At 56.5% G+C, this 21,966-nt stretch overlaps 1 protein-coding gene across 10 annotated transcripts; it reads right to left on the bottom strand.

Moving 5' to 3' along the window:
• Positions 1-78: 78 nt before the first annotated feature.
• Positions 79-21,508, bottom strand: FBXL19 (F-box and leucine rich repeat protein 19). 10 transcript variants are annotated; one of them, XM_047714521.1, is made up of 12 exons: positions 18,933-19,855; positions 18,622-18,731; positions 17,436-17,636; positions 15,926-16,069; positions 15,736-15,822; positions 15,424-15,657; positions 14,760-14,921; positions 13,143-13,654; positions 6,833-6,996; positions 6,586-6,747; positions 1,933-2,151; positions 79-1,825 (listed from the first exon to the last, which is right to left on the bottom strand). In XM_047714521.1, exons 3-12 carry the CDS (start codon positions 17,610-17,612, stop codon positions 1,647-1,649), a joined length of 2,040 nt encoding a protein of 679 aa, XP_047570477.1. In that variant the 5' UTR covers positions 17,613-17,636; positions 18,622-18,731; positions 18,933-19,855; the 3' UTR covers positions 79-1,646. The 10 variants fall into 10 exon arrangements, with proteins under 10 accessions (XP_047570477.1, XP_047570474.1, XP_047570478.1 ...); XM_047714518.1 differs by lacking the exons at positions 18,622-18,731; positions 18,933-19,855 and adding an exon at positions 20,220-21,508; XM_047714522.1 differs by lacking the exons at positions 18,622-18,731; positions 18,933-19,855 and adding an exon at positions 20,220-21,506 and having other exon boundaries at positions 14,889-14,921.
• Between the last annotated feature and the right edge of the window lie 458 nt (positions 21,509-21,966).

The following is a 21,966-nucleotide window of genomic DNA, read 5'->3' as shown; positions in this document are numbered from 1 at the left end:
GCCCAAAGGATGAGCACTCCGGTCGTCCCAGCTCTTCCCCCACCCCAACGCCGGAGAGAGACACACGAACGCGGCGGCCCTGGCTGGAAGATTTTGAGTTTTATAGCAAACCGTATTGTACAGACCTGGGGCCCAGGGGCCCAGCCCGGCTGGGACCCCCCCCCCACTTGCCCCCGCCGGGCTGCCTCCTCCTCCTCCCCCAAGCGGCCCCATCCTCAAGCCTTTCGCGATACCCAGAACCCCCTCCCCTCCGGCCTTTGGTCCGCCCAGTCCCTCCCCCCACCCTCGCACCTCCCTGTTACCTGAGGTATGTGGATAGATTCCCCCCTCCCCTACATGGTACATCCCGGCTCCCCGGGGAGGCCTGGACGGAGGGGCGGGACCTGGCCCCAACTCCTCCCCCTGGCTCCCCAAGCCCCGCCCCCACCCCAGGAGGGGTGGGGGCGGGCCAAGAGTCTGTTACTAAGTTCCCATGGCAACTAAGAGGGGCCGTTTCCAGCCTTAGCACTGGCTTCGGGAGGTGTCCATTGGCTGCTATTTCCATGGCAACCAGGAGTGGCAGTTCCCTGGGCAAATGGGATACAAGTTTCCATGACGATGAAAGAGTGGGAAGAGCCGCGCTGGAGGAGTCCCATCTTCCCCCATCATTGGGCTGGCACCCCACCCCCACCCCCACCTCAGGTCAGGAGGGGTGGAGCTGCTCAATACAGTAAAGCAAGAGAGAGCCTGGGGGGTGGTGCAGTCCAAGCTGGGTGCCCACCAGTCCAGTCTCAGTCCAAGCCGATCAGTCCCCTCACTCCGGCTCCCCCAGGTCCGAGGTTCCCCCGGTTCAAGTAACACTTCAGTACAGATGAATGTTCAAGTATTGTGCGGGGAGGCGGGCAGGGGGCTGGGGTACCCCTCACCACTCCCCTGGGCCACGCTGAACAGCGGGTAGGCCCGCGGCCCCCACTCCTCGCAATAGCTGCCATTGTCAGTGACGTTCAAGGAGTCAGGGTTGGGGGGGGGGAAGAACTGAAATCTGGGGAGGGAGTAAGGAGAGGGGTGTGACCCCCTGAGGGGGTACTACTGCCCCCACGCCTGCTCTTTGCCCCCACCCCTCACTCAGCCCTGCCTTTCCCCTGGTTCCCCGAGTCCCCCCAATCTCTGACACGTGGATCCCCAACTGCTCCTCTGGTTTCCCTTTTTGGCCCCACCCCCACCCCCCAACTCCAAGTATCTGGTCTTTGTTCCCTGAACCCTTGGTGATCTGCTTTCTGCCCCCCTCCCCCAGCCCATCCTCCACCTCCCCCAGCCCCCTGGCTCCCAGTATCCTGTGTGCAGATACCCTTTCCCCATTTCCCTCCCTCAAACTTGCACCTTACCCCCCCTCCCACCATCCCTTTGGCTCAGCACCCACCCCCGTACCTCTGACCCACTCCCCCCAGGGGATGGACAATGAAGCAGGTGGAAGGGAGAGGGGATGGGAAGGAGAGACCCCCAGAGATATCAGTGCAGGGGGTAGAGAGGGGGAGGGAGGCTGGCTCGAGTCCCTGGGCAGGAATCCCAAGTCATGAGGTGGGTAACCTGGCCTCCTGGCAGGGATAAAATGAAGGCCCGAGGTCCAGGCTCCTGATGAGTCCTGGGGGAGGGTGGGGGGCACCCAACTAGCTGTCCTTGAGAAGCAGCTTCTCCTCTGGGCAGCGGAAGGGGCCAGGGGGCCCAGCGGCTGCCAGCCGGGCACAAGCTTCAGGGGAGAGCTGGCGGCAGGAGCGCAGGTCTAGGCGGCGTAGGCGCGGGCAGCGGCGGAACAGCGGGAGGCAGTGGTCCGTGAGGCGGTGGCAACCTGGGGAGGGGGTAGGCAGTGGTAGCGGAGACCATGAAGGTTAGTAGGGGGTGGGCACTGGCCACGGGGACCAGCACACTAGCGGGACAGACAGACAGGATGCTTACCGGCAAGATTGAGGTGCACCAAGGTCTCGCGGAGCGGGGAAGTGGGAGCTGTGAGGAGGTGGACGCTGGGGTCCCCGACGTGGGCGCAGTGGCTCAGGTCCAGGGCACTCAGCTGGGGCGCATGGCGCAGCAGGAGCCGCAGGGAGGCATCTGTCAGCTCCAGGCCTGCCAGGCGCAGCTCTGCTACCCCCTGCAGCCGTCCACGGCTCTCCGTTTGCCCTGGGCAGGCAGTGAAGAGGTCAGCACCCCTGGCTACTCCTGTGCCCACCCCCAGGCATCCAGACCAGCTGTGTCCACACTCCTATGCCTCACCACCCCCTAAACCTGCTTCCACAATAGCAGAGCCTCCACCTGTGTTCTCTACGTGGCTTACTCTTCTCCCAAACACCTGCACAACCTGACCTCATCCCATCTGTCCACTGCTCACATCACCTCCTCTATGAGGCCCTCCACGATTACTCCATTTGATATGGTAACATTCCACATGCTCCTACCCCTTCCTTGCCATTATTGTTTCCCCTTTTCTTACCATGGGACCTATTTTTTTTTTTCTCTCTCCTCCCACTAGAATAAGTTCCACAAAGGCAAGAATTTTTGTCTTGTTTTTGCTCTACCCCTAGCAACTGGGACATCGGTGCTCAGCATTATTCACTCATCTGACAAATGCCATCTCTAATAGAACTGCCACCCCAGGGTCCCCTCCTACTTCCCTCTCCTTCCACTGGTAACATCACCAACTGGATCCCTTTCTCTCCATTCCCCAGACACCCCTCTGGGACAACACCACTCTTGCCTGGACTCCTGCCTCAGCCTCCCCACCCAGTCAAGTCTCTCCTCTCCTTCCTGGCATTCAAAGAGAGCTGTGCTCAAAAACAAATGGGACATGGGCCATCTGGGTAGCTCAGTTAAGCATCTGCCTTTGGCTCTGGTCATGATCCCAGGGTCCTAGGATTGAGTCCTGTGTCCAGCTCCCGGCTCATCAGGGAGCCTGCTTCTCCCTCTCCTCCCCACTGTGCTCTCTCTCTTCTCTCTCAAATAAATAAATCTTAAAAAAAAAAAAAAAAAAAGTGGGGCACCATCCCTCCTCTACTAGAAACTCTTGGGAGCCCCTCTTTGGTTAGAACATTCCAGTTCCTATAAGGGCTCATCCCTGTCTCTGTCCCCAACTCCCCGCCCACACTCCCAAACACCTGGGCCAAATTCCACAGGTGACACTGCTCTGAGACTCTGCCCACGGACACCTATGTTCAATCCTATGTGGGGCTGGTGTCCTTGGCTTTTAGCTCTGAGGTTAGAGACCTCTTCTTCCCACAACTCCGGGGAAGAAGAACTCACGTCCCTCATTTCTACACCCAAAGCATGTGGCATGTAGCCTGCTTCTCTGTTAGTATATCTACACATTCTGCATTTGGGGTTTTGGGAAGAGCGGGGAGGGGCAGAGGGAGAGAGAATCTTAAGCAGGATCCACTAAGCAGGGAGCCCAAATGGGCTCCTGACCCTGAGATCATGACCTGAGCAGAAATCAGGAGTCAGACGCTTAACCAACTGAGCCACACAGGTGCCCCTATTTTGTTTGTTTGTTTTTTAAACTAAGTGCCTAAGGTACACCAGCCACCATGAATTAAGCACTCAGTGTGGGCTGGGCACCAGCCAAGGGGGCCAAGTGGCAGCCTGTTCCTAGGCCAGGGGCTCTTCTGCGCCCCCTGGAGGACTGCCTAAAATGGTTGCTGGACCTACCCAGAGGTTAGGGAACCTAAGGGAGGCCTCAGAGTTTATTTTTCTGAAAAGTTCTCCAGTAATGGAGATGCTGCTTGTCTGGACCATGCTCTAAGAACCACAGCTGCGTGATTATCACTCCTGCTTACAGATGAGAACTTTGAGGCTCAAATCATTAAAACAATCTGTCCGAGGTCGCATGACTGAACAGAGGACGCCAGACCAAACACACCACGGCACTATCTGCCCCTCAGGCACCAGCCCAGCCCATAGATAAACCGGATCAGATATCACCAACTCACGAAACTAGTCTACACAAATGTGTTACGGAATCTGCAAAGCGCTGACATTTTTCTTATATTAATACCGAATGCTACAAAAAAGACACTTCCATAAAGGAATTTGGCTAGACCTTTTCTTTGAAAAATCGTAAGATCTGGCACCACTGGGCTAGCTGGGCACCTGGAAAGGGCTAGCTGGATACTGGGTTGCAAGATGTTACTCCCTCCAGTCATTCACCAAGCCCATCCCTTCTGTCACCTGCCAGGCCATCTCCATGGGCACCTGACTTGGCAAACTGAATTCCACCTCGTTTTTTCCTTTGAGGAGCTGAGAGCCCGGGAAGGATACATCTACAGATGCCCTTAATCTTGGGGCACAGTTAAAAGCCATTAGAGGGAAGCAGAGGACAGACGGGTCACTTCTGGCTTCTGCATCTGCAAGGATTTCACTGAGATGGCAGGATTTAAGCCGGGCTTTCAAGGATCTGAACGTGAGAAGTGGGACGAGAACAGGCCAGGCAGAGGACAGCAGGGACAAAAACGAGGAAACAGCAGAACTTTAAGTTTTGCTGAAAGAATGCTGCACAGAGCCAGGGAGCCAAGATAAGAAAGATGGGTGTAGAGTCCCAACACTAGAGGAGGTCCTAAGGGCCTGGGAGGCTCATCTCTGCAAGCTCCTGAAGTAGTTCAGGCAGGAAGAACTGGTGTCAGTGTGCCTGCCAACTGGCACTTTCTCACCTCAGGGAATCCACGATTCCCAGTGCTCACCCTCATCCCCACCCGAATCTTCCTGGCTCAGGCCAATTCCGGTAAGAGCGGCAACTGGGGAGTTCTCTGGTCTAGCTCTGCCTGTGTGACTCGCAGCGGTCAGTCAACCCCTCTGAGCCTCTGGTGCCTTGTCCAGAAGAATCCTAGATGCTTCCCTACCTCCTTCCAAGGCTGCTGTGAAGGGGGGATGGGGTGGGAAGAAGGGAACTGAAAAGTAAGCTATGAAAGCAAGGCTCTAGGGTGAGTACAGCCCTTGCCCTCCCAGAGCTTAGAACTCGGGGAGAAGAAATGGGTTTTCTTCAAATCACTTCACCACCACATAGTCATAGCTGGGGGGGAACTACTCCCAAAGCTCTAAAGGAACCCTGATCTTAGGGAGGGGGGGAGGGATCATGGAGGGCTTCTAGGAAGAAGTGGCATTTATGCTGAGGCCTGAAGAATGATTAAGTGTTAATTAGACAAAGGGGGATACAGCATTCTGGACAAAGAGGACTAAGCAAAGGCCTGAGGGCTGGAGAGAATCTTGGCAAGGAGGCTGAAGAGGCTGAAATGTGGGGATGGCATAGGTCAGTGGAAGCCAGACCATGACAGGCCTCGGTGACAATGTAGTAATGTTTATCCAAAGAGCACTGGGGGATTATGAGGAAGAGTATAGAACACAGAGGTGACATGGACAGGTTTGCTCTTCTGGACGGTTCCCCTGACATCAGTGTGGAGAACAGACTAGTGGGGGCCAGAGAAGCTGTTGTGAGCATCCCATCTCCTGGCTAGACAAGGAAGCCCCAGACCTCAGTGCTCCTAACCCACACCTCCGTTGGGAACTGCCTCTGCTCCCAGCATCTCCCCTCTCCCAGTATAGGCCTCCTATCCTACCGAAGTGCTTATTTCTCCTCACTCCCTGGGACAACCCTGTCCCTTTCAGGATCAGTTCAAACAGCCCAGCCTCAAGGAGGGATTCTCTCACTGCTCCCCACACCCAACCACAGCCTCAATCGTATCACCCTGTAACCTTCTATTTCTGATTCTCTCTCTCCTGCATCACTGGGGTTCTATCAGGGTAGGGACTGGGGCTGTTTGAGGTCTCCAAGGCCTGACACGGGGCCAAGGCCGGAGTATATGTTTAATAGTAAAAGCCGTCTTTACCTGACAGGGCACTTGGGCTGGACCCAGGGTGAAGAGGTAGCTAGCCTGACTTGGGAGATGATACCACCAGCCCCATGCAACCTTCCAAGTCAGCCGTCTCCCTGTTTCTGCTCCACTCCCTCAGGAAAACCCTTGTCCTTTTACTATAGGGCAAGAGGGCACAGAGGCCAATTCTATGGCTCACTTGTATGTGTACTGATCCATGCATGAATTTTAAAAGAATGTTATATTAACTGCCATCATTTAAAACCAAGGATATTTCACAGGAAAATCCAGTGTCTGGCTCCTCCTGATGAATGGAAGGGACTGGCCACCCTGGGCCTGCATTCTTTCATGGCCATTGCCGCTGCTCCCTTTGGAGGAGGCTCTCCAGTAGAGCCCACCACACCCAGTGACTTCACTCCTATCTGCCATCGGCCATGCCCCTGGCTTCTTCCAGAATTCTTGTCATCCTCCTGTCCTATACCATGTTGCAGCACATACTTATCTCCCCTCTGGAGGGCAGGGCCTACCTCCCCTTCATCCCTGTTCCCTCACAGTTCCTATCACAGGGCCCAATGCACAGCAGGTAAGTAAAGGAATGAACGGTAGCCAAGCAAGGCCTCCTCACCAAACTCATGTGTTCTGCCCTTTCTTCAACTCTCTTAACATCCAGCATGAGTCAGAAGAGACCCTGGAGGCCTCATACCTCCTCCCTTCCCCCCTTGGCCAACCCATTCTACAAATGAGCCAACAGACGCCACACCTGGTTTGGTGTCTGGTGGAGGCAAGAGCAGCTCGCGGAGCTGGGAGTCTTTAACATCCTCAATCCAGCGAAGATCCAGGAGCCGCAGCGCCGGCAGTGGGGCTGAGCCCAGGGCAGAGACAGAGAGCCAGGAGCAGCCGGAGAGCACCAGCTCCTGCAGGCCTGGACAGGGGAGGTTGGGAAGTCGGCACTCCATCCCAGAACCGTCTCCCTCTTCACCCTGTCCTACCTTGCCATCCTGCCCTACCTTGCAGACGATTCAGAAGCCACATGAGCTGCTTCTTGGAGACACCTGTCCAGCTGAGGTCCAGGGCTCGGGGCTGGCGACGAACCACACCACTGAGCATGGGTGGGGTCAGTGACTTTCGCCGGCTCAGATCCATTCGAGGCCACAGACGCTTGTCATAGCACCTATCAGCCACAAGAGGGAGACAGAGCCCTCAGCTCTTAGGGAGCCTGTGAAACTCCCTCCTTCAGGGCTTCCTTTGCCACAGCTCTGTCCTGGCCCACAACGACAGCAGGGGTGGCAGGAAGTACCCAGCCTCAGGCCAAGAGCACCAGGTCTGGGGCTCAGTTTCATCACTAAGCAAATGCGAGACCCCAGGCAGGTCCATTCCTTTCCCTGAGCCTCTGAAGCTCCACTTGTAAAATGAAGGTAAGGATCCAGACTCAGCCTGCCCCACAGGGCTACCGTGAGAGCAAATGAGGTCACGGCAGTTTATAGCCCTTACAGCTTATAAAGCAGCCTGCCAAAAACACAAACACCCTACACACTGTATCTGATGTAACACCAAAGGGATCCCTCAGTTGCCTCCACCACCCCCACCTTGGGCTTCTGGAGTTCTCCCTAAGTTATGGTGACTCGTGGGAACTTCTCATCTCCTCTATTCATCTCTGCCTTTGAGCCACATCTGCCCCATCCTGATGGCCAGCTGCCCAAGGCTCAACTTACAGCCCCCTTACCTCCTGTCTCGGGTTACTGTATCCCTCCAACTAGAATGTAGGCCCTCCAGGGCTGGATGGCTTTTCCCCTTTGGTAGCGCCGGGACCTAGCCCCGTGCCGGGGTCATCTGTTGCACCAATGAATGGTGCGAAGCTGGTGTGAAGTCCCTGAAGCTTCCACTGAGCGCTCCCCCACAACCCACGTCACCTACAGCTTCTCATTTATCCACTCAGTGTTTACGGAAGGCATGGTAGCGCCCAGGAATCAAAGTTCCAAAGACGACTGAGGCCTACACAAAGTGAAATAGCTTTCCTGATCCCTCACAGCCCTGAGGGGCCCAACATGCAGTGAACCAGAGCAGGGTTTCCCAATCTTATTTTTACCAAGGAACCCTTCCCCACCTCTCCCAAGGTCATCTGTGAACACTCTGTGGCACACTAAGGTTCCTTGAGACTTGGTCTGAAAACTCTCCTTCCAGTTCTCAAAAGCATGTCAGGAAATTCCCACTGGGCTAGACGGACTGTGTCAGAAGCAGCAGGGGTGGGAAAGGCCCAGGAAGCTGTGTCTTACTGCCCTTCACCCCCACCCCCATTCTGAGGGCCTTCCCTTCGAGAAGCCCTGGGCTGCAGCAGTGGTTACCAACTCCTGGCCCGTAGTCAGTTGCTCTCCCCTTCTCTCAGAACATGAATTTATCTTTCAGTCGATCCCCTCCTTGCACTTAAAACCAGTATTTCTTCACATAAAAATGTTAACCTTAGAAATCTATACAATAAAAACTAACCGGGTCTATTAAATCCTGGGCAGGTGCTGCTGTGGCTTTAGGCTACCATCTGAAGACTATTTTTGTTAAACAGGGAGGTAAGTATTAGAGAGGTGTTAAAGATACAATAGCACCCAATGGAGAGACTTCCTTTTCAAAACTAACAGAAAGATTAAGCCGTGGTTTTGTGCCACTTGAGACTGCCAGGCATTCTCCCGTCTGACATTTTAGGGAATTACTGGGGGGTACAGACACTAAGGCTTCAATCCCAGCGATTCCACTTCTCCACTTGCAAAGCTCTCGGACTATAAAACAGAAAAGGAAAACACCCTGCCTACCTGCAACCCAGCTTCTGCCCCTTGTCTCTAGCCACTTGGTGAAATCCTGCCCCCTCCAACCCAGTCTGGAGTCTCAGCTCCACTGCCACGATCACCCCGAAGCCCTTCTGGATCTTCTATGGCTAGAGAGGGAACCCTCCCCGCCCTGGGGGCACACACAGGCCCCCAGCTCTTCCTATAACATACTCTACAACAGCCACACGGAACCACCTGCCAGCCGACAGCCACACAACACTGCCTGGTGCCAACATATATGGGCCCCTGTCGTGCTTCTGCCCAAAATGCCAACCAACCCAGAGCTTTCAACACCCAGTCCCAGTGTCTCCTCTCTCAGGAAGTCTCCCATGACTTTTCTTAGCTTGAACTAATTGGTCCCTTTGCCCCTGAATGACCAAGGGGGGCAGCCCATGATCACTCAGTGCCCTACGGATCCTAAGTGACCGTCTCCACTGGGCTGTCAGGAAATGGGGGAAACACAGCCCGTCCACAGTAACTGAAGCAGCAAGGGATATAGTGAAGAGTCAACGAGAGGGCTGGACAGGGAGCCTCCCAGGGAGACAGTGAGGGGAGGGAAGAGAGTGTATGCTCCAGATGGGGAAGAGCCAGCAGCCAGGCCTAGGGCACTGAGAGAACACGGAGCACTCCGAGAAACTCAAGCAGCAGGAACAAAGGGCAAGGAACCTTTGGAGGAAGGTGGGGATGACCATGGGATTAAGATCTAGTGTTGGGGCACCTGGGTGGCTCAGTGGGTTAGGCCTCTGCCTTCGGCTCAGGTCATGATCTCAGGGTCCTGGGATTGAGCCCCGCATCGGGCTCTCTGCTTGGCAGGGAGCCTGCTTCCCCTTCTCTCTCTCTGTCTGCCTCTCTGACTACTTGTGATCTCTCTCTGTCTAAATGAAATCTTTGGGAAAAAAAAAGATCTAGTGTTTATCAAGGGTTTTCTATGGGCCAGAAACTAGTCTGTGCCTCAAGCAGTTAACCTCACAACAGCCCTAGGAGGTAAATACTGTTACTACAACCTCCTTTTTAGAGTTACGGAAAAGGAGGCCCAGAGAGGCTGAGAAACTTGTTTGAGGTCCCACAGCTACTAAGTGGTGGCAGAGCCAGGCTTTAACCCAAGCTGCTCTGGACTGAGCCTGAGCCGGGTCTGAGGGAAGAGGCGGGAGGTGGGGGCCGGGGTGGGGGGGGAAGACTGCAGAAGGGGCCCGGGGTGGTCACGGTGTAGCAAGGCAGGCCGTAATGCCAGGTGGGACTGTCATTTAGTGCAGTCGCTGAGATACTATATGTTTAAATGTCCAGCAGGGCTGTGGGAATTCAGTGTGAGGGCAGCATGGATGGGTCCTTTCTAAGCTGCAGAATGACACAAAGGTGAGGGACAGGAAGAACTGTCAGGAGGCACCACCTGCCCTCACTCAGGGGCCTTAGGGCATGATGTGCAAGTTCCCTAACCCAGTTCACTTTTCCCTGGACTCCAGCCACGCCGACTGAGTCAGCCCCCTATTAAGCCCACCTCCTGAACCTGAAGTTCTGATCCTAAATCTCTGTCTTGCAGGGGCGCCTTGGGGATGCAGACGCACCCGCCCAGCTGATGTCTGCCAGGAGCTCACAGCCTTCTGGACTCCAGCCCAAGCTGGTTCTTTACTCTCAGCTCTCTGTCCTCCCTGATACCACTGCTGTCCTCATACCCGCCCATCTCCAGGCCTTCCAAGCCCCAACTGGCCTTGATTTTGGGGTACAGTCCCTTCCTTGCCACCTTCTCTCCCCGTCTTCCAAACTTCCAACCCTCTTTTCTGTGCCTCAACAACTCCGCCATGCTTCCTCTGCCTACCCCCTCCCCTCGCTCTTGGTACATTCACTTTGCCTCCCTGTTCCAAGAGGAGATAAAAGCCACCAGACAGGAAAGCCTGCAACTTCCTGCTCTCCCACCTACAAATTTCTCTCTGCCTCCACCCTCACTAGCTCTTTCCACACACCATCCTGATTTCCTCACTTCCGTCCATCCATCCATCCATCCATCCAACCAGTATTGTCTTAGAACTTCCTGTATGTCAGGCACCATCTTAGAAACTAGGGACATAGCAAAGAACAGATCAAGTCCCTGCCTTGGAGCTGATGTCCTCAACCCCATGTGACATGGCTTTGGTCCCCTACTCCCATGCAGCACAGCCAAGGACACCAGGGCCTCGTGTAGCAAATCCAACTGCCACCTCTGGTCCTTGGTCTCCCACTACCTCTCGCCAACATCCCACACTTTATCATTCACTCTTTCCTCAATCTCTCTCCTGCAGGACACTTCCGCCATCTCCTTTATGTCTCTGGCTGCTCTTTCTCTAACTCACAGACACTGACATTCTGTCTTCTGTCCTCTTTCTGGAAGCTGCTACCTAAGGGGGAACTTCCAAACTTGGATCTTTCCAGCATCAGATCTGTACATCCACCTGCTGTCCTGCTAGCTACTGACTAGCCCCCAAGCCTTTTGGACAAAACGTGTCCAATCTGAGCGCTTCCCTTTCCCAGAACCTGCTTGTCCTCTGGTACTCCCAAGCTTGGGGAACAGCACTGCTGCCCACCCAGGCTCGTGGGCCAGACACTCAGCCGAAGAGTCATCACCCTGGTGCTCTAACAGCCATTTAGTTACTGAACACAAGCTGCTCTGTTTTTAAAAAATCCTCAGCCCAAGTCCCTCCTTTCTACCCCTCCTGCTCCTACTTCTGTGCCTACACCTGACAGAGCCTCCTGATGGGTCCCACTGTACCTGCTCTATCCCACACTCATCCTTAACAAAATCCACCATTTTACTGAGTGTTTAGCACTTTCCAAGTACTGTGTTAAGTGCTTTGTAAGACCCACTTTATTTACTCCCCATAGGGTATGAGTATGAAGCCTCGATTCCAGGTGAGAAAACAGGCCTTGAAAGGTAAAGCTATCCCCCCACCGCTAGACACTCAGGCAGGACAGGAGGCACAGAGGATGACACCCATGGGTGCCAGACTCCAGGACCCAAGCTGGAAATCTCTGTGCCATCTCAGGTCCACTGCTTCGTCCACTTCCAGTCACAAGTCTCTCCCTGAGGGAGAAACTAAGTCCTCTTCAGTCCTGGATCCCACCTGCCAAGCACAGAGCAGGCCCTGGAGAGGCCTCGGCAAACATATCGCCAGTCACTACACATGCAGGGTGGCTGTCCCCAGCAGTTGTTCTCTTAGCTTCTGTGCTGCAGGCAGACTGGCAGCTGGTCCAGGCCAAAAGTCTGAGGATGTAAAGTCTGTGCTTTCAGTCAATATGTGCAAACTGAGGGAATGATACTGGGTACAGCTAGGGCACTGAGTAGTTTCTACTTTCTGGGTACTGTCCTCGGTTCTCTGTGTACATTAGCTCACAAAGATGCTATGAAGTGAACACTTCGCTTCTCCGGGCTTAACAGGTGAAGAAGAAACTGAGGCACAGAGAAGTTAAGACACTAGCCCAGCGGCCGTCAGCTTATCAGGGGAAGAGTAAGAGTCAACCACAGGCAGTCTGCCTCCAGAGCCGCTGGCACCGTGACTTCAGGTGTCCCTCTTTCTCCCCCAGGGCTGCGATTACAAGGAACACGTTAGCCCCCAATTTGCAAAGTGCCCGCCAGGATGCCTCCTCCACAGTAAGGGCCTGGGAAACAGCCTGAATGTACTCATTTAATGAAATACTTCTTGGGCGCCTCCACTGCCCTTGTCCCGTGCTGGGAACACGCAGATAAAACAGACACAGTATCCACCCCGCTCTAACAAGCACTGTGAACCCGAGTATGGAGAAACGAGTGAGGGCTCGCCGGTGTGTGGAGGGCCTCCGTGTGCTCTGGTGAGGGGAAGAGCCCGCTGTGGTAGTCTCATGGGACTGGGCGAGGATTTGGTCGGGGGCAAGATTGAAGAGGAAGACCAGGGGCTTGGGAGGATGACTGACATTTCTGAACAAACAAGGTTCAGGAAGCAGTGTGGAAGATGGGGGGACGATAGGCAGAGGGAGCAGGGAGCAGCTCTGGGGCACAAAGAAGGAACGAGGGGAGTCAGGAGCCTGAAATGCGGCTGCCCCTGAGGGCAGGGCCACCTCAGTTACGTGTAAATGGAACCTCCAGTGAGACTGTCCTCAGCAAAAGGACTGTGCAAAGTAAATCGGGTGACGTACAACAGCACTGAGCACTACACTTGCCCCAGGAACACACATAAATGACGGTTCTTAGGAGGAAATATCCTGGAGTCGTGGGGCGTGGGTTCAAATTCCTGGTTCCACTACCTCCTCCCCACAACCTTGACCTCAGCTTCTGTAAAATGGAATAATAGTACCTGCCCTCACAAAGTTGTTCTGAGAGTTAAATGAGCTCGGGCAATGCAAGGGAGCTTGCACGCAGCAGTTGGGGAAGCATCAGACTAGAACGCGTACACAACACAAGAGTAGTAGTGAAGTAAGAACAGGACCCAGAGAGGTCATGACCTGCTGCTGCAGGTCCTACGGCAAGTGAGAACCCAGGCCCGTCCAGGCCACTCACCAGCGGCTCCAAGTCCGGCAGACTCGCATGCAAACGCACAGCTCTCGGGGCCCGAGGTGCTGGAAGACACGAAGCCAGGCGGCGCGGGGCAGGGGGTGGTCGGATCCAGCAGCCAAAGGCAGTGTGTCGGGCTCAGGGCTTCGAGGTGGGGGCCGTACCACGTGCCTCTCCAGCTGTGGGGGCCGGGGCGGCGGGGCGGGGCCCAGGGGCCAGCTGAGGAGGGGCCCCCCACTGCCAGGGCGCACAGCCCGCCGCCCCCCGCGGTTCTCCTTCTCGCCCGAGCTGCCCCGGGCTGGCCGTCGCCCATTCCGGGCCTCGCCAGGGGCCTCATCCTCACTCAGCGATGTGCCCGAAGAGTCCGAGTCGGAATCCGAGTCCGAGGAGGACGAGGAGGTGTCGGGCACCCGCTCCAGCAGCTGGCACATACGCTTGAAACGCTCGAGCTTCTCCCTCTGTGGCGACGGGGACGGCACGGCCGGGCCCTCGGCAGAGGCCAAAGGCGGCTTTGGTTTCTGCAAGGAGATTGGGGGAGTCTGTTCTAGGGTCTGACACGCACTGTTCCACCCGCCTGCCCAGAGGAATGAGCAGGGGAGAAGCAGCCCAAGAGGCAGTCCTGAGTTCCAGCCCTGACTCTGCCCCTGAACGGTGTGAGGCCTCAGCCACGTCACATCCCTTTTATCTGTCATGTGAAGGTACTGATTCAAAGAATTAGAAGCCTTATGGGTTTCGATGGCTTAAGAGTTTTCAAAGGCTGTGAAATATGGAGAACGGTTAGAGATGTCATTTTGAGCTTCGGCTCTGCTATCAACTCTCTGTGTGACCTTGGGAAGCCCCGGCCTCGTCATCCATAACACGGAACGCTGGCCTAGATGATTCCGAGCTTCTGACAGTCAACGATATGAGTGACAGAGCACCTCAAGTTCATGGACTCACATCCTCACAGCGCTCCAATGGATTGGCAACCTGGGCCACTTTTCTTACACTCGAGGAAACAGAGGCTCAGAGAGACGAAGTGACTTGCCCAAGGTTACAAACTGACAAATGGCAGAAGCAGGATTTGAACACAATCAGGCAGACCCTTGCATTCATGTGTCAGTGCAAAGGGCCATCTGACTTCTAGCTTTGCTGTATGATCTTGGGCAAGTCTTTTAACCTCTCTGGGCCTCATCTTCTTCACATCTAAGTACATTTCACAGTTCACAAATCTCATTTACTTTCATTAGATGTAAACAGTTCTGTGGGATGGGTGGATAAGGTAGGTAGTATCCTCTCCTTCACAGATGAGGAACTGAGGCTCAGAGCAGCTGACAAGTTGCTAAGACCACACAGGGAATCAGTGGGCAGGGATTTGAACTCAGTTCTTTTCCCTTTAAGGTTTGGAAAGATGACGCAGATGGGTCAGATGACACCCCAAGGGTTCCTGGAAAGTCCTGTGTCCTGGCCCCAACCCACCTCTTCCCCCTCCACTCTTCCCAGGGGTTCAGATGCCCACTGTGGCCAAACAGGGCAGGGGCAGGACAAGGTGAGCAGGAAGGGACAGATCTCTGTCTCTAGGGTGGAGGGTGGAGGGTGGGGCAAGGAAAGGTGGGAGGGGGAAGGAGGAGGTCCCCGGCACACCTCCCAGTTCTCGGGAGGGAGCCCAGGGTGGCAGGACGAGAAAGCCTGGCTTGGATTCAGAACCCTGGGGGGCAGAAGGCCAGGGCCGCCTGGGTCCGATCCTCGGAGGAGGCAGGCGTCTCCACCCACCTTCTTCAGGTGCCTCTCTCGGCCTCCTTTCACCTACCAGAGCAAGAAGGAAATATAGGGAAAGGGCGAGACCCCATTAGCCCCTCACAGTCCACAAAACGAAGATTCATGTTCATTTCTTAGACTACAAATCCCAGAAGCCCCCATCTCAGGAAGCACTCTGAGCATGCTCACCTTCCCAACCAGTGTCTTGGCTCACTGAGCATGCTCTCCTCTTCTCTTTCTTCCCCCTCAGGCCCTTCCCAGCCCCTCCTTCCTCCTCTGTAGCAGCTAATTTGAGCATGCTCTCTCCCTGCTACTTGAAGCACCCAGGGCTCCCAAAGCTTCCCTGCCCAGTGCAAGTTGCCCCTCACCTGCACCTCTCCTCCCCACCGAGCATGCTCCACCCTCCCCAAATTTCCTGAACTACATCCCCCAACAACCCCTTAGGGAACCCAGCGAGCAGTCTCCCAGGCCTACCCTCCCAAAAAAGGAACTAGACTACCAATCCCAGAATCCCTTGGGCTGGACCTAATGAGCATGCTCCCTGGCTCACCTTTTTCCTTGGGGTGGGGGGCTCATTCCCTGCCTCCCTCTCCTTTCTTTTGGGGGGCCCAGGCACGTCCTCTGGGGGGGGCCCAGCAGGTAAGGGGCCCTTGCGCCTGGGTGGGGGTGGTGGAAGCGGCGGCTCCTCCGTCAGCTTCCATCCACTCCCCAGGCTGGCGCCCTCCTCGCCGTTGTCAGCCCTGCGGCGGCCTGGTCCCTCACCTGAATCCTGGGGAGATGGAAGCCAGGGTTGAGGTTCTCTCCAGCTCCCCAACCCACTGTCTGTGCAGAACCCAGCGCCCAGCCCAGCCCCTACCCCTACCTTGCTGGTCCGGCCTTCCTGGGTGCATCGAGGGCACTCCCAGCAGTTAGGGATCTCCGCATTGATGACACCCTCAGCCTTCCCCATCTGTAGACAGAGGGTAGGGAGTGGATGTAGCGTGCCAGGAAACCCAGAGGCAGCGCTCCCCAGGGCCATCACCTTCAGACTCCAGGGCCCCCAGGGCCATCACCTTCAGGCAGCCAGGGTGGACGATCTCATTGCAGATTGTACACTCCATGAGGCTCAAACCAAATTTTTCTTCCTCTCCCTCTACTGTGTCCTCCTTCCCAGCCTCCCCACACAAGAGGCACACAGCTGTGTGTGGGAGCACGGGCTGTTGGGGAAGAGGGAGTATTAGGGACCCAGAAAGCAAGTGACAGGGGAAGACCCTTCCTTCTGGGGAGCCTGGCCAGCTGCTGGATGAGGTTCAGAACCCATGGGCCAATCTGGGTCAAATCTTGAATTTGTTCCCTTTTGACAGTATGACCTTGAGCAAGTGATTTAACCTCCTTACGTCTCATGTCTCCATCCATAAAATGGGGACTAGGCATTCTTCCTTTGCAGGACCTTTGGAAGAATGAGATCACCCGGGGAAGCACTGGATACATAGTTGTTATCATGGTTGCAAATGTTGCAGCTGGAATCAGGGTCTGTGTGTTTGACCCTGAAACTCTTGCTGGCTTTGGGGAAAGGATAGAAACCATAGCAAATAGGACCATACTGTTGAAAGAGAAAGCAGCAGGGGACTGTGGCTGCAGCTTGGGATGATTCGGAGTTTGCACAATGGGCGGCCCAAGTGTTGCTCTGGACCCTACAATGAATCAGGTTTTGGCAAGACTCCTGGGAACGCGAAAGGCAGCTGGCTGGTCCTGAGAGAGAGCAGCCCTCAGACAACTTGACTTTGGGTGGGGGGCAGGGTAATACGGAGTCATCTGAGGGATGCTGAAGGTCGGGAGACAGGCCCAAGGAAAAAGGAGTAGGGAAAGGAGGAACAGGAAGAAAGAGAAGAGGGGGGCTCTAGGGCAAAGAGGTAGCAGAGGGGTTGGAAGGAAAAGGAGGTGGTGGTCCTCTAAGAGGAGGTGGATGGAAAAGGCTGCCTGAGAAGGGCCATATCCTAGAGCTCTGGGGAGCTCCATGGAAGAAACTCATGTTCTCTGACACCTACTGTGTGCTGGGCACACTCACATCTCTGCTACTGCTTCATCTTTACGACTCAGCAAAGGAAATGTTTCACTGAAAAGGTACTTCGAGGTTCAAAGTGTTTGTTCAAGGTCACACAAAGGGTACGCCTGGCCTCAAATCCGAGACCACTCTGGCAGGTGAGGAAAAAGCCAGAAAAGGCTAAGACCTATTCAGTTGGGCCAGTTCTGGAAGTGGGCCCCTGGGCACACATTCCTCTAGGGAGGGGTACAAGAGGGGCTGAGGTCTCTCTGGGTCTGTGCCTCTGAAGCCGGGAGGGAAAAACATGAAGGTAAGCAGAACATTAGATTCTTCTGGGCGCTAACATTGCCCCCTGCTTGTAACTGGAGACAAAAACGGGCCTGCTGGACATCCGAACAAAACAGCGTATGACTGTGTGAACGAACAGGAACTCTATAGTGAGTTCGAGGAAGCAGCCAGCCCAGGAAGGCACCTGGGCCAGCTGGGGAAGGGCACCCATGGCCCCCAGGGGTGTCGGGCACGCCGGGGGCAGAACTCACGGCAGTGCACTGCCGGAGCAGGCACGACTGCTTCATGCGCCCGGGCCCCCCGAACTTCTTCATGTCTCGGCAGAAGTGGCAGTCCCCGCACTCAGTTCGCACACAGGCCCGGCAGCGGCGGCAGCGGGTTCGGCGTCGGCGCGCTCCGGCCCCCGGCCCCCGGCTGCTCGACGACATTGGGGGCGTCAGCAACGCCGAGGGCTGTGGGTGAATGGGACACAGGGTCAGGTGGGCCCAGGGAGGCCCTGGCCTAGGACACTCACAGTAGCTCCCCCCATTCCTAGGCAGCCGGAGCTTGCTCTCCTACCCCTATCCCGGGGTGTGGGAGACAAGGAACAAGGAGATTGTCCCTCCTGGAGTAGGGGGGGGGCACCACTCCCTCTACTCAAGGCCTCTCTCCAAAGAGCTCACCTGGCTCCTTTGGGAGCCTGAGAACTGGCTTCCTGACCTCACTCCTCTTTCCTCTAACACTTCCTCAGCACCTCCTTGGCTACCCAGGGGAGGAGGAAGGGATTTCGGCCTCGGCTCTGACACCTCCACACCAAAGCTCCTTGGAAAGCCAGGGTTCCTTGTTTGTGGAGTTACTCAGAGAGAGACCCCAACTCTTCCCCCGGTATCCAAATGTACTACACCCCAAGCATTCCCCAACCTAAACTCCCCCACACTTACCTCCAAGATACCCACAAATTCCTAGGTAGAAGCTCTAGACCTTTCTTCCTCCCTCCTTTCTCTCTCTCACACAGCTGCCACCCAATCTCTCTTCCCCCAAAACCTATACATTGTCAACAGATCCAATAGGATGCTTGCCCTCCCCCATCCTCAAGGCTCTGAGACATCCTCCTCCCCATGCTGCCTCAGAGGCCCTCCTCAGCCCAACATCTCAACTGCTCTGCTCCCCCAACAAAGCTCCCTCTGCCCCAAGACACCCTCCTCTTGGATCTCTCAGGTCAGTCTGGGCAATCTCCCAGATTCCCTGGGATTCTAGAATCCACCCTGACATCTCCACAGAACTCAGGATGGGCTCAGTGCTACATGTCTTCCCCCCGACCCCCAAGCTTCCCAGGCTACTTTCCATCCCTAATTGTCTAGAATCCCTTGGGTTCCCCTTCCCATGGAAACCAGATCCTCCAAGACCCCATACAGACTCAGCAGGCCTGGAGGGGTCTCTTCGTGGACAGAGTCTTACCCTAGCTTCCCCCTTTCAGGGACTTCCAGACCCATCCATGGGGGGAAGGGGCCCTCCAGCGCTCCAGGGGAGGGGCCTGGAGGGCGGCGACTGCAGGCGGGGATGGGGGTCTGCAAGGGGAAGCAGGGTCTAGGAAGGAAGGCCAGTTCCCCAGGGTTGAGCGGTAACAGGAAAGAGGGCTGGGCATGAGGAGTTTGGAGCAAAGAGAGGGCGAGGCTGGGGGCGGGGAAGGTAGAGAGAGGCCGGGCTGAGGATGAATGGGAGTGGGAGCTGCCCAGGTCTGGGGGTGAGGAGGAGCCGCATGAACCCACCTCACACGTGTCCCGGGAGCCATCTCTCCCTTCTCGGCAGCTCCCGGCGGGTCGGCGGCCATCGGCGGCGGGGGGGCCGGGCGGCGCGGGGCGCGGAACGCTCAGAACGCCGGGGTCCACGGCCCCCCGAGGGCGCTCGGCCCCTCCCTCCGGCGGAGGCCGGGACGGCGGCGAGTGGAGATGGGGGGCGCCGGGGGCGAGGCCCTCCCACGGGCTGCGGCGCGGCCCTTCCAGGGGGAGGTCCTGCTCTGGGGGGCTCAGTCCCTCAGCCCCCCCAGGCCAACGGGGGCTCCTCGGGCGCAGGGTGCTCAGCTTCTGCCCGGGCCCCACTCAGTCCGGGGTCCGAGTCACAGCTCCCCTCCCCCCACCCCGCCTCTCCCCAGCGCCCCCGGCCCTTTAACTGGCCCCTTCCCGGCCCCCACTGCCCAGGGGTCCAGGACCAGGCCTGGGCCCCCCACCGTTTCCGGGGTTCAAGCCCCGCCCACCGCCGGTTCCCGGGGAGGGGGGGGTCCCTGTAACCTGCCCCCCTCCCCTGGGCCCGCCCCTAGACTGCGGCCCCCTGCCCTAGGGCTACCGGGCGAGTGGAGGGGGGTGAAGGAAGCTGCTCCGGCCCCGCCCCCCCAGCCTGCGCGCGCCCCCGCCCTCTCCCCCCTCCCCCAGCGCGCGACCCTCCAGAGATAGGGATTTAAATAAAATTTGAATAAATCCCCTTCCTCAAGGCGGAGAATGGAAGGAAAGGATGGAAGGGGGCAGGGAAAGGGGGAGGGGGCAATTGGGGTGCCTCAGCCCCCCTGGTCCCCCGGCCCCGCGCTGCTTCGGCCCGGGGCCCTGGCCGCCTCTCTCATCCCTCCTGAGCTCCTTCCTCCTTCCTCCTCTCTTCCCCCACCCCTCCCTCCTCCTTCCCTCCTCCTCCTCCTCCTCTTTACTCCCTCCTTCTCCCAGAGGAACCCCGCCCCCTGCCCCCTCCTTTCCCCACCACCTCCACTTTCCAGGACGAACACGCGCAGGGCACGACGGAAATCGTAGTCCTGCGGACGCCGGTGATACCGTGGGAACAATGGGATGCTGGGGCCAGCGGGGACTACAAACAAGATGGCGGAGGGCGTGCCAAGCCGGGAGCCGAGGATGCCGGGAGTTATAGTCCGGTGGCCCCGAGGCTCCCCGTTGCAAAGGATAGAGAAGGAGCGGGAACGATGACTACAAACAAGATGGCCTTCTCCCCCGACCCGACCTCTTTCCCAGGCACTCACACGCCCTCCTGTCCACAACCCTCCGCGTGTGTGGTACCTGACGGGAGTCGCAGTCCATCTGCTGCCTTCCCGCTGCCATTTCTACTCGTCAGGAACAATGGAAAGGTGAAAAGGAACGAGGACTACAAGCAAGATGGCGGAAGAGGGGCGTACACCTGACTAGTAGTCGGTCTTATGAGGTGCGATGGGAATAGTAGTCTTCTGGCCTTCTAATGTGCCTTAAGAATGGCGGAACCACGAGAATAAGGAGACTACCATAAAGATGGCAGGCTACCTGGCCTCTCCGCGTCGCCTCATTCTACCACCTTGGGCACCTCGCCCGCCTGTAACATCGAGATCCCCCTCCCGGTGGCGCAGAGCCTGACGGAAGTTGCAGTCTTCCCAGGTCCGCTCTATTATCTTCGGTGGAGACAATGGAAGGGAAAAGGGGCGGGGACAACCAGCAAAGATGGCGGCCGAAGGGAAGGGGAGATGGCGGCTTGGGATTTGTAGTCCATGCACTAGGGTTGTTCTCTTGTAAGAACGCGGGAAAGGACTACAAAGATGATGGCGGACCATCACTTGCTCTCTGCGGCAATGCCTGCTGGGGGACGTAGTCCCTAAGTTCTCCAGAGAAAGGACATGGGCTGTTGAAATGTGCATCACGACGAACACGCCAAATTGCAAGCCTACGGAAAGCGAAAGTGTCTTTCCTCCTCTCCCCACCACCTCTTTCCGAACGACCTGCCGGGAATTGTAGTCCCACGACTTCTACCCGCTAGTGGAGGGGGAGAATTTATGTCACCAGTGGGGCTCAATGCGGGTGAGGGAGAAAGACGTGCGGGAGATCTAAGGAATATATAATGTTCGCCCCCGCGTGTGGCAAGGACTCTTAAGGGTCCTTGAGGGTAAGGCTCTTAAAGGAAAACAACAGTAAACAGTATTGTCGCGACAAGGGAGGCGTGGTTCTCGCCGAAAGTACCATCACGCTGTTGTCCCTCGGAAAGCCTGGGCGCCTCACACCCGATGCTTATTCCCCCGAACCTCAAGGAATCAGTATCGATATCCTCCCGGTCGTGAGGACTCCAGGGAAGAGGCTCTGAAGTCATACAAAATCCCCGCCCCTCCTTGGGAAGTCACTAAACCTCGGTTTTCTCATCTGAAAAATGGGGATAATGATACCTACCACCAAGAAGAGTTAGGTGTGTTAGGACGATGTTCACGAAAGTGCCCAGCTCAGGGCCTGACACGGGGCACGTGTTGGTAGTTCCTTTTTCGAGGCTCCTTCCTGCCCAGCTCTTCTGGGATCCCAGGAATCCATCATGCCGGAAGGGGTTAGCTCCTGTGAAAAGAAAACTGTGGCCGGCAGTCTGGCCCCATCTTGAGCCTCACCCCCTCCTCCGCCCGCACCCCCCGCCCCCTCATCTGAGTCCTCCAGCGTCCACTACCGAGCACTGCTCCCAGGGGGCGCCCATTCTCCATTTGACTGAGGTCCTGTCACCTGGCCAGATTCCTCAGCCTTCCAAGTTGTAGGTTGTGCCTACTGTCAGCCTCATCGCCAACCAGCCTCGGAGGCATCCCTCTAGACATCTCAGCTGCCAAAGCAAATGGGACTGCTTCCCACCTTTGTACCTTTCTCACCTGCCTTCTTGATCTTCCTCCTCTGCTTGGAAAACTACTCACTTCTGACCTCCTGCTCTCCTCTCCTGCGTTTGAGAGAAGAGGGTTAGAGGGCCTGCGGAAGACTTGGTGGGTGTGGTTTTTCTGCCCGGGAAGTTAACACCGGCCAGTGTAGGGTGGTCTTA

This window comes from Lutra lutra, chromosome 18 (assembly GCF_902655055.1).
Source record: "Lutra lutra chromosome 18, mLutLut1.2, whole genome shotgun sequence".
NCBI classification, from domain to species: Eukaryota; Metazoa; Chordata; class Mammalia; order Carnivora; family Mustelidae; genus Lutra; species Lutra lutra.
This window is presented reverse-complemented; position numbering and strand designations above follow the sequence as displayed.